The sequence below is a fragment of the Eurosta solidaginis genome, chromosome 1, assembly GCF_040869045.1.
Source record: "Eurosta solidaginis isolate ZX-2024a chromosome 1, ASM4086904v1, whole genome shotgun sequence".
In the NCBI taxonomy this organism is placed as follows: domain Eukaryota; kingdom Metazoa; phylum Arthropoda; class Insecta; order Diptera; family Tephritidae; genus Eurosta; species Eurosta solidaginis.
Window position 1 is genome coordinate 343,804,614 of NC_090319.1, and position 12,755 is coordinate 343,817,368.

The window sequence follows — 12,755 nt, forward strand, 5'->3', positions numbered from 1 at the left end:
GGTGTATTATTTGTAATAAAACTTATTAGAGGGGTGGTAAATAGCCCTTTTCTGCTCGGTGAAATTTTATTTAATGTTCCCTTTCGACCATCTAGACTTTTTCAACCGCTTCATATAAGCACATGCAGATCGAATTTTGAAATGCACGAACCGTTCGTTGTCTGTGTACTGACCTCAATAAGCACTGCAAAAACATTGATACGTGTAACACACTCTACGTAATAAAAAATATCTGCTGACTACATTAAATACGCAATGATTTGGGTGGGTTGCATGGAATCACGTCCTTTCCAACCTCCCACTCTTATCACCAGCTCCAGTAACTTTGGGCGGGTGGCTTGGAATCACGTCCTTTCCAGCCTCCCACACATTGCATCCCTACTTGTTGTGTGTCAAATATACATAAGCTTCTCGAAATCACGTCTTATCACCAGCTGCAGTAACTTTGGGCGGGTGGCTTGGAATCACGTCCTTTCCAACCTCCCACACATCGCAACCCTACTTGTTATGTGTCAAATATACATCAGCTGCTCGAAATCACGTCCATTCCGACAGCACTAATAATCAATTCCCGTTGCTCGGCATCACAGTCCATCCCGGCAACTGATTTAATAATGTATATACATATTTTATAATATAATTTTGTTCAATTTGAATGCTTCTGTAATTTATCTATAATCCGTACTATATTTAGTCTGATTAATTGTTAAATTTGTAGACTAATAAATAAATAATAAATAAATAAATATAAAAACTTGTTTGAGAAATTGTAAAATAAGTCTTTTTGTGGATGATGCATTAGTTAGCATTAGTGGCTGTGCAGCAGAAAGCTAAAACTTAATATTGATAAAACTAAGTATATGATATTTCACAAGAACCACAACGTTATAAACCATAATAACTAATCCAATCTAGTCTGAAATTAAAAACCAATGCAATTGAAAGAGTAGATCAAATGAAGTACCTAGGTGTAATAATTGATGAGAAACTAAGTTTCACAGAACATATGAATCATTTAGAGAAAAAAATTGCACAGAAAATAGGATTTATGTAACGAACATGTAAGCATATTAGCCAACATCACAAAATATTAGTATATAGATCAATTGTAGAACCACATTTTATTTATTGCCCAACAATACTACGATTAACAAATGATACTTTAATTAGTAAGCTCGAACTACAGCAAAACAAAGCCATGCGCTTGATACTAAAAGGCTCTTATAGAACATCAAAAAGTATTATGCTTCCTATGTTGAATTGGCCTAATATTAAACAATTAATTTGTTATTACTCTTTGAAGTTTATACATTACATAACACAGGGAATGTTACCAAATTATCTGAGTGATAGGATACAGTACAATTATGTGATCCATAACTATGGAACTAGGAGTAGCAGAAATTTAAGACTGCCCAAAGTAAGAACCGAGTTCGCAAAAAAGACCTTAGAATACGTAGGCTATAAAATGTATAATGAACTACCAGCAGAGATAGAAGACTGTGAAAACGTTGTTAAGTTGAAAGAAAATCAATTTCTATAGGGCGAATTAATGGTGACTTATAACCATAAAGCCATAACCAGATAAATCAGCTGATCGAACCTACCTTATGGAAAGGAATGTAATCGATTAATGGTGCCATACCATAACGCTAACGCCATAGCCAATCAATTGGTTTTTGGTTTCTCGCCATATCCATAACCTAAAAATATTTGAGTTGGTGAATTTAATAACTTTTTTTTAGATTTTCTTCATTGTTTTGGATACGTTATGACCAAGATACTTATTTTTTGTGTAATATGTTTGTAATTTTTTGCGTTTTCATAATTTTTATGAAATTTTCACGATTTTTAGGTTAAGGCACCATTAATGGATCACATTGAGATGGTCATGAATATGGGTATGGTTACGGATATGGCGTTAGGGTTAAGGAAGTTTAATTTGGCTTTATATTGTAAAAATTTATATAGGTAATATTAGTTAAACAATGAATTTACTCATTTCTTTTTAATGAAATAGTTTTAAGAAACAATTATGAATTTTGTAAATTATACTATACAATAAATTAGGCTTTTTTGGGCGTAATAAATAAAATAATAATAATAATAACCCTCAAATAACAATTGCCGTAACGACATGTAATAATGATTTATGTCAAAAAATTCCAGACGTAAGATTCCTTGCGGCGTTTTATATAATGAGCCCTTAAAAGTATCACGCCACCCTTTAAACTCCTACTATTTTTTGCATTTGTGTTGTTCGAAACGCCATTTTGAAAAATGTTTCGCAATTATAGCTGGGTGATATTCGCCGCATTTTCTACATTTATAAAAGATCTAAAATTTTGTGTTCCACCAAAGAGAGTAAATTAATCTTTGGTTCCACTAATGCTAAAAAATATAAACATACTTTGCGTCTAAACTGGTAAATGCATGTTAAAATAACACATCGCAAGAAAACTATGAATTGTGCAGTGTCTAAAAGGTGTAATTTATACAAAAGTACAGTGTGCAGCGCATTATTTCGATTGAATTACATTGACTGCTACATAAATAAAATGCGAATGGTAATGCATATTTGTTTTTATCGTAAATGTATTAATAAATTGGATCAAAGTTTACTGTATGAAAATACCTAATTATGGGTTATATAGGGGTAAGTAGATTCATTATTTCTTTACCATTTCTTTAAACTTGACTAATAGTTCAACATTGTAAAAATAAATAAATAGAAGTGTGTATCTTATATGTACAAATTTTCACACGTCTTGCCAATAACCGAAAGCAAATGCATCCGTCCTAGAACCTGTCAGGCACGTCGCTGTGCAGATTGCCTGAGCAATACCATCAGATCGTGTGAGTTATTGGGAGGGACGTCTCCAAGCCGTTCGAAACTAAACGAGGTTTCATACAGAGTGACCCCCCTATCATGCGATTTATTTAATTTGATGCTGGAGAAAATTATACTAGCTGCAGGACTTCACCACTCTGAAACAATGCTCTCTAAAAGCTTGTAATTACTGGCATATGTTGACATTGATATCATCGTTCCGAACACCGTGCTGTAAGTTCTGTTTACTCCAAACTAGATAAAGAAGCGGAAAAGGTGGGTTTATGGTGAATGAGGACAAAACCAAGTACCTGCTGTCATGTAAAGAGTGCTAAAGTCCTACTTAATTGAAGGAATGTTGCTGAATATTACTGCAATGGCACAGTGAAAATTTTAAAGTTGAGTTTGTTTTACTAAAGCTGACTAATAGATTGTCAACATTTTATTCAAAGAACGCGCGACGTCGTCACAGCTGCTGAAATTTTACCGAAGAACGTTATGATCTTTAACACTGCTGCAACACAACCTGGTTTTATACCTGGTCCTTCAAGCGGATTGGGGGCGACCCACTTCCTTTGCTTCTATAGGCCCCAGACGATAACTTTTTCTGTGTAAAGCTCGTACTGCTCAATATTAAACCTTCGGTACTCACCAACGTGTAGAGGTTAGTAGATCTTTCGTAAAGTAGTTTGTTATCAACTAGCGCCTGTTAGCCAACAAAGTACGTAAATGAGAAATTTGAATTTTAATTATATTTTAATGGTCTAAAAACGTATTAATATACAAATGTAATGTAAATATAACACATTTATTTATTTTTTTAGCTATATTTGGGTTTACAAAGATATTAATCATCAATTTCAACTAAGTCTCAAGTCATAGCCTCAATATATGTGCAGAGTTTGTTATTATAAGCAGAACTGGTTGATTACTTTGAGCATGACTCGATTTCAATTTGCTAGAAAGTGGTTTCTAGCCTGCTTTCACTAGTATTCCTTGTTTAGAATATTCCGTAGTACTTGTTATTTGGACCTGCGAGGAATGTTTAGTTGGCTTTGTAGCTTGTATATAACGCTGTCAGAAAGTTAGAGATTCAGAATAACAGAACATCTGGGCTAGCTTTTATTATACTGTAGACAAAGTGCAAACAATTGTCAACTTTCCAAAGCCACAAACAATTTCCGATTTGCGACGGTTTATTTTTATGCTGAATTTTTATCGACGTTTTCTACCTCAAGCAGCACAACATCAAGCCCCATTTAATGAATACTTAAAAGGTGCAGTAAAAAAGGACAAGCGACTCGTTCAGTGGGCAATTGACCCTGAAGATACTTTTAACAAATGCAAAAATTTGATTGCAAATGCTACCTTTCTCGCTCATCCAGTTAGAGATGCAAAATTAGCACACTCACGAAATCGCTCAAAAAGAATTCTCAAATGTTGCAAATGTTGGTGGGTTTTATGGTGAATGAGGACAAAACCAAGTATCTGCTGTCATCATGTAAAGAGTGCTAAAGTCCTACTTAATTGAAGGAATGTTGCTGACTATTACTGCAATGGTACAGTGAAAATTTTAAAGTTGAGTTTGTTTTACTAAAGCTGACTAACAGATTGTCAACATTTTATTCAAAGAACGCGCGACGTCGTCACAGCTGCTGCAATTTTGCCGAAGAACGTTATGATCTTTAACACTGCTGCAACACAACCTGGTTTTCTACCTGGTCCTTCAAGCAGATTGGGGGCGACCCACTTCCTTTGCTTCTATAGGCCCCAGACGATATCTTTTTCTGCATAAAGCTCGTACTGCTCAATATTAAACCTTCGGTACACACCAACGTGTAGAGGTTAGTAGATCTTTCGTAAAGTAGTTTATATCAACTAGCGCCTGTTAGCCAACGAAGTACGTAAATGAGAAATTTGAATTTTAATAGTCTAAAAACGTATTAATATACAAATGTAATGTAAATATAACACATTTATTTATTTATTTAGCTATATTTGGGTTTACAAAGATATTAATCATCAATTTCAACTAAGTCTCAAGTCATAGCCTCAATATATGTGCAGAATTTGTTATTATAAGCAGAACTGGTTGATTGCTTTGAGCATGACTCGATTTTAATTTGCTAGAAAGTGGTGTAACGAAGCTTTTTCGTGCCCCGTTGCTTCTTTGATATTTGCTGGGGTATACTCGCCGTGCCCAGGGTTCCTTTACAATAAATTTGTATTAAAGGGGCACCTTGCAAATCGATTTAATATAAAAAAACTTCACTCTCTTTATTGGTTCTAAATTCTATAATATAAAATAAAACGTGTTTGTATACTTCATTTTCAATTTCACTTATATTATCTTGCGGTATCCTTGATTGCGGTGGCGGGCCTTAGCGGTCCGGCCGTATTCCGTTAGCTGGCTCCCGTTAGTATGTGGCGTCGGTGCCTTGACGCGCCTTATGACGGCGTCTCTCTCTGCTGCGGTGCTCTGTCGCGCCTTACGTCGGCGTCTACTTGTATTGCTGAGGCGATGCTCTGTCGCCGTGTTCCGTTAGACGGATCCCGTTAGTATGTGGCGTCGGTGCCTTGACGCGCCTTACGTCGGCGTTTACTTGTATTACTCTGCTGCGCCTTGCGTCGGCGTCTATTTGTATTGCTGGTTGCTGGGTGATTCTCCGCCACGCCTTGCGTCGGCGTCTACTCGTATTTGCTGGGCGATACTCTGTCGCGCCCTACGTCGGCGTTTACTTGTATTGCTGAGGCGATGCTCTGTCGCGCCCTACGTCGGCGCTTACTTGTATTACTCTGCTGCGCCTTGCGTCGGCGTCTATTTGTATTGCTGGTTGCTGGGTGATTCTCCGCCACGCCTTGCGTCGGCGTCTACTCGTATTTGCTGGGCGATACTCTGTCGCGCCCTACGTCGGCGTTTACTTGTATTGCTGAGGCGATGCTCTGTCGCGCCCTACGTCGGCGCTTACTTGTATTACTCTGTCGGTGTACCTCTGCTGCGCTCTGCCGCCGCGCTTGGCGCTGGCTTACCCTGGCTGCGCTATGCGTCGCCGCGTTGACGTGACCTCTGTCGGCGTACCTCTGCTGCCGCGGTTCGCGCTGGCTTACCCTGGTTACGTTGTGCGTCGGCGGACCTCTGCTGCGCTTTGCTGCCGCGCTATGCGCTGGTTTACGTGCGTTGCCGCTCTGTTGCGGCCTCTGCCGGCGTACTTCTACTGACGGAGGTGAGCGGGTGTCACCTGTCGCGGTTGCGCGTTACTGTGGCGGGGTCTTTGGTCTTTATTTTATTTTTTTTATTTATTTATTATTACGGTCTTTAAGACCTAGTTTAGGATAAAATAAGAGATTAAACATAAATACTCATGTCACATTTAGTGACGTACAATATAAAAACAATTTTTCTTTGAACTTACTAATATTTTCACAGTCTTTCAAATCAGAAGGTAACTCATTATACATTTTATACCCTAAATATTCAAGAGACCTTTTGGCGAACTCAGTTCTTATTCTAGGCAGTTTTATATTATTGCAATTTCTTGTTCCATAATTGTGGATTTCATGATTATAATGTATTTTACTACTCAGGTAATTCGGTAACATTCCTAACCTAAGTTGGTGTATAAATTTCAATGTGAAATAACTAACTGACTGTTTAATACTAAGCCAGTTTAATCTATTGAGCATTACAATTTTTGGCGTTCTTGGATGACATTTTAAAATAAATCGCATTGCCTTGTTTTGCTGTATTTGAAGTTTCTTCATATATATATCATTACTTAATAGCAGAATAGTAGGACAATAAATAAAGTGTGGTTCAATAATTGAACGATATACCAATATTTTATGACTTTGACTGATATGTTTACATGTTCTATACATGAAGCCTATTTTCTGTGCAATTTTCCTTTCCAGATAAGTTACATGCTCTCCAAAATTTAGATTATCATCAATCAAAACTCCTAAATACTTAATTTTGTCTACTCTTTGGATTTCCATGTTTTTTACCTTCAGCGTAATATTATTTAAACTATTGTTACTTATGATATTAGTGTTTTTACAAAATATCATGAACTTAGTTTTTTCGACATTTAATTTCAGTTTTCTAAGGCATAACCATTTGTATAGCGAGTCCAGGTCTTCTTGTACTTTCAGCATGGCACATTCTGCATATTTTTCACTTATGATAAGCAATGCATCATCCGCAAATAGACGTATTTTACAATATTTTAAGCATCTTTTGATATCATTGATATACAATGTAAACAATATTGGCGCCAAGACCGAGCCTTGTGGTAAACCAATGTTAACATCCACCACTGATGAAACCTCCTTTCCAATTATCGTTCTCTGTTTTCTGTCACCCAAATAACTCCGGAACCATTCCAAAGCCTTTCCTCTTATACCAATTTTAAACATAACGTCCAATAGCTCAGATCTATCGACAGTTTCAAAAGCCCGTTTTAAATCCAAGAAGACAGACACCGTAAATTTTTTGTCCGCCATGTCTTCTTTCCAATCTGCAATTACCATATTCAACGCTGTTTCACAAGAATGGCTCTTCCTGAATCCCGATTGTTCTGGGATAATCACATTGTGCTTCTCTAAGTATGCCACAAGTTGATCCTTCACCACTGTCTCCATATTTTTTTCATCTGTAGGTAACGTGTTAATTGGACGTAGTTCCTCAGGTTTCATTGTATTTTTTACTTTTTCAACAGGTATTATTGTTGAAATTTTCCAGTAACTAGGTACAATACCGCTGTTTAAGGATTCGTTAATTATGTCTTTGTAGAAATTAGCAGTATATGTCATGGCATCTTTAACGACACCCTCCGAAAAAAGCTTGTCGCCGCCATATTTGTTTTTAAGTGATTTTGTGATAATAATAATATCGTCCACTACAATGTCAGTAAATTTAAATGTTTCAAATGGATTACTATGATTTGCGCTTATTTCATCCCCATTTACAATTTCTTCGATGCTATCATTAATTTCAACAATACTTTGTATAAAAAAGTTATTTAGGGCATTAGCTATATCATAATCATTTTCCAGGCATTCACCGTTAATTACAATTTTAGTGATATGTTTTTTAACATCATTAAGCTCGACGAGGTCTTTTAGACACTTCCACATACGTTTCATATCGCCATTGTTATGATTTACTCTATCTTCCATGTATTTCTTTTTTTTTATAAATTATGGTTCTTTTATATATTTTCTTAATGACGTTATATTCGTCCCAAAATCCAGTATTTCGAGCAGTTTTATAAGATTCTATTTTTGTTTTATGCAGGTTTGTTAATTCTCGGTCGTGCCACTTATTTCTTATCTGTATTTGGGTCCTCTTTATATAAGTCAGTGCTTGCATAGCCACAGTTACAACTTCGTTTAGGGCTTTAGTTTTAGTTTCTACTCCGGAAATTGACATAAAGCTGAAATCGCATGTTCGTAGCAAAGTTAAAAGATTTTCAGCACTATAGTACTCCCAACATGTAACAGTAGCATACCTTCTCATTTTACAAAGCTTTGTTGTTGGCACTTCGAAGTGGATTGTGTCATGGTCAGAAATGCGATGTTCACCTATATTTACTGCTTTAACTTTATCATTGTTACTGAATAGCAAATCAATTCTTGTAGACGAGTACTCTGTTATCCTTGTGTCGAAGTTTATCCTTTGTATCATTGCCATTTGTGCAAATAAACTTGTTAGCTGGTTTGAGTATGTTGACGATACATTTACATTGATATTAAAATCACCAATTATTAAATTATTATCCGCCTCCTTGAGATGTTCAGTGATGATTTCATTTAGATAAGTAATAAAGGTGGAGTCACTGCTACTTGGTGAGTGATATAGTACACCGATTTTCCATTTTAACGCGCATTTGTTTATTTTTACAATAATGCACCACACCTTCATGTTGATAGCTTTATTACAAACTATGCTAAATTGTATATTTTCATTCACATACATGACAACACCGCCAGTGTGCCTCAAGTAGTCGCAACGAATGCATTTGTATGTCGGAATACTAAGTTCAGAATCCAAGATATGTTCTGTTGTACACGTTTCCGTACATAACACAATACTTGGTCTTCTTATTTCAATAAGACGTTCCAGCTCGATTTTATTCGCTATGATACTACTAATATTAAGATAAATGCATTCCAAGTTGTATATATTGCTATCTCGATTTAAATAATATTTTGACTTTTGCGCTGCTGTAAGGATTTTCTTTGGTTGCTAATAAACAACTTTCCTTTTCCTTGCATCTAGCTTTTGTTGGTATACGGGACAAGTTCTATCCAGAGTATCATGGTTTTCGTCAAGTCCTAGATTCAGCTCCTTATTTGCTCGTATGCAGTTAATGCACTTGTTTACTGCATCCTTTATGCATTGTGTATGTTTATGCTCACCCAAGCATTTTGTGCATACTTCCTTTTCCTTGCAGTCAGCCGCTTTGTGATTGAAGCCTTTGCATTTAAAACAACACAATACCTGCACTGCATCATATACTCGGCAACGTTCCCAACCTACATTAAGCCTCTCTCCAGCTAGTACATTGCGAACGCTTCAACATTCATTTCTATCACAGCATTATAATAGTTTTTCGCGTTCTTTTTCACTTCATATTGCTTAACAATTTTGATGTCCGTTTCACTTAAACAAATGTTTTGTCGTTTAATTCTTTGCACCAGTTCCTCGTCGCTATATTTAAAATTTATACCAGTCACCATGACTGCTGGTTTCACTTTTTTGGGAATCTTAACCTCATAGTTATTTCCCAGATTGTTCTCAATGGCATTTTTTATTTTGTCACGCTCATGGTCATTTTCGCTTTCAACAATAACAACTCCGCTTTGCCTTGCTACTATATTAGTTATTTGCAGCCCTTTAGGATCAACTTTCGAGTTTAGATCAGTTTTGGTTATTTCTATATTTTGCATTTTATTCGGCTTGACAATTAGAGGATGATTCTTTCTAATGTCTGGTAACACTTCTTTTTTTGTCCATCATTTTTTGTTATCGCTGCGTATGACACTTTGGCTTCAACACTATTAACATTTTTCTTTATTTCATTGCACATTTTTTTTATTCTCTTTACTTATTTCTTCAATCATTTTCTTATTGTCATCCTTGTTTGTTTTCAACTCATCACAGACCTGCTCGCTGCTTCGCTTGAAGCCTTCAGCAATTTCCCGTATTTTGTTCACTTCTACAACACTCTTTTCGCATGATTCTTGCGCTTTTTGCATTGCCTTAATTCTGTCGCTAAATGCAACTTCCACTGCTTTTAAAACTTGCTTTATTTCTCTTTCATGTTTCTTGAGAGCATTATCAAATTCAGTCCTGTACTCAGATAGTTGTTTGCCATTTTTGCTCACTACCATCTGCATATCTTTTAGAATGTCATCTACGTTATGCACATACTGCACACAATCATTACACATAAATCTAAGCATTTCACATTCGTCTAATTTATTAACACTGTATTGGTCTATGCCAGAGCATTTTGGTGCTAAATGATAATATCTCCCACATACCCCTTCGCAACGAATTTTTGACACTTCTCCACGTATTGTACTTTTGCACTTGTCGCATTTACTCTCCATTTTTTATATAGAATGAATATATGTATATATATGTATCAAACTTTGTAAGTGTATGCGTTTTGCTTTCTTTATTTAGAGTCACTTTCTCGCAAATATATTAAATTTAAAAAATCAAACTTTATTTGGTATAATATTCTTGAAACCAATTTCTGCTTCCGCTTTTTGAGTCTCTGTCTCACACATTATTTATTCTTAAAAAGTATTTGTATATAGTTTTACCATTTTAAAATGTAAAATTCAAGGAGCAGAAATAAACACAACCGTACCGTTTTACCGTTTTCAGCGTTTCTTTGGGGGTGATGCGTAGAGAAGGTCAACTGCAATCACCATTCCACGACTCGCTCCTACGAAGTGGATTCCTATTGCATAGAGAAGGTCAACTGCAATAGGGATATACTTCGCTAGTAGCTCTGGTCACGACCACAGCTCCGTGCTGACTGACTGCTGTGCTGCTGTGTCGCTCCTTTTATGGCTGTTGTGTTTGGTGTTGCTAGCTCAAATGGTTGCGTTGCCATGGTCACCGTGTTGCTGTTGAATGTTGCGAGCGCTCGTTGTGTTGCTGAGATTTGTTGGTTGGCCGTGTTGCTGTTAAATGTTGCGACCGCTCGTTGTGTTGCTGAGACTGGTTGGTTGATCGTATGCTAGAGCCTTTTGTGGCCACTTGTTGTGTTAATGTCGTGTCAAATATGTTGTGGGGTCGTTTTGTATGGGCTAAATTAATGAGGATTTATTTGGTGATACATATCCTAGGATCTGGTAGGGTCCGTCATATTTGCGGGCCAACTTTGCCGCGAAATTTTCGCCGGCCTTGGAGAGATGGTGTTCCTTTGCGAGCACTAGTTCGCCGACTACGGGGGTCCATTTTCTCCGCCGTAAATTGTAGTGCCGTGCTTGATCTGCCGCCGCTCGTTCCATGTTCTGCCTCACTATTCTGAATGCCTCTTGCATTCTGTCAGATTTCTCTTCTGCCGTTGTGGTAGCTGTGCCCGTCCCCAGGTTGACCTCGTCAAACAATGCCCCTGGTAGTCGCGGTTCCCGTCCTTGTACGAGGAAGGTTGGACTGTTACCTGTGGACGCGGTCACACTGGTGTTGATGGCCAGCTCGATTTCTGGGAGACGGTCGTCCCATCTGTTGTGCTGTGATCTGGTGAGTTGTGCTATGATTCTCTTGATTGTCCTGTTCGCCCGTTCCGTCGGGTTTTCTTGCGGAGTGTAGGGCGCTTGGTATATTGTGATTTTCTTCTAATACTCGTTGTCGCAGTGGTGTGGGTACAAAAAGTTTCCAAGGTACCGCTTCCTCATCTTGTGACCGGCAGGGAATATGGCGGTACAGTTGTCCATCTTGTATCATGTAGTCAGAATATTTCTCGGGGTTAGTGCGCACTTCATTCACGCGCTTGTGCCACCACTTGCATGGTCGCTCTGTTGTCGTTGCCAGTCGTAGGGTCTCCAGTGGCTGTCGTGATAGTGCATCCGCTACCAGGTTCAGCTTTCCTTTCCTGTACTCAATGTCGAAGGTGTGCTGCTGAAATTCCAAGGCCCATCGTGCTATACGGCCGGAGGGGTTTTCGATGGAGTTCAGCCACTTTAGAGACATATGGTCCGTGATTACCCTGAATCGGTACCCTTCCAAGTATGGCCTCATCTTGCGTATTCCCCGGACGATCGCGAGGCATTCCTTCTCGGTAGGCGAGTAGTTGGTTTCCGCCTTGTTGAGTTTCCTGCTGGCGTAGGCGATCCCTGCCGTTCCCCGCCTTCCAAATCCTGTGTCAATACGGCGCCTAGCCCGAAATTGCTTGCGCCCGTTTGCAAGGTGAAGGTCTTGGTGAAGTCCGGACAGGCAAGTATCGGTGCTTCCGTTAGTTTTTGCTTTAAGACCTCGAAGGCTTCCTGTTGTTCGGCTCCCCACTTCCAGTGTTTGCCCTTTTTCAGCAGGGTTGTGAGTGGCTGGCTGATCGTCGCGAAGTCGGGCACAAATCGTCGGTACCAAGATGCTATACCGAGATATTGACGCACCTCTTTCGCGTTCGTTGGTGGTTTCAGGTCTTTGATGGCTGCAACTTTCTCGGGGTCGGTGTGAATTCCCCTGTCGCTTACTACGTGTCCTAGGTATCGAATTTCTTTCTTGAAAAACTCGCATTTCTCCGGATTTATTCTGAGGTTGGCGCGCTGTAGTCGTAGCATCACTTCTTTCAGGTTGAGAATGTGCTCCTCCAAGGTGGATCCTATGATGATTATGTCATCGAGGTAATCGAAAGCGTAGGGTTCCATCTCCGGTCCAATAACCTGATCTAGTGCTCTTTGAAAC

The 12,755-nt window shown here is 38.3% G+C and overlaps 1 protein-coding gene across 6 annotated transcripts in view; it reads left to right on the top strand.

Annotated features, from left to right (window-relative positions):
• Positions 1-2,283: 2,283 nt before the first annotated feature.
• Positions 2,284-12,755, top strand: part of LOC137237975 (FLYWCH-type zinc finger-containing protein 1-like) — a 98,490-nt gene continuing 88,018 nt past the window's right edge. For 2 of the 6 annotated variants that reach the window (XM_067762457.1, XM_067762461.1), the window contains exon 1: positions 2,284-2,656. Coding sequence is in view for 1 of the 6 variants with exons in the window: in XM_067762461.1 (XP_067618562.1) it covers positions 2,626-2,656 (31 nt within the window). In the remaining 5 variants the exon portion in view is untranslated. Of the gene's footprint in view, positions 2,657-2,732; positions 3,552-3,587; positions 4,675-12,755 lie in introns of those variants that run through there. The other 4 variants (XM_067762458.1, XM_067762462.1, XM_067762459.1 and 1 more) reach the window with 3 other exon arrangements.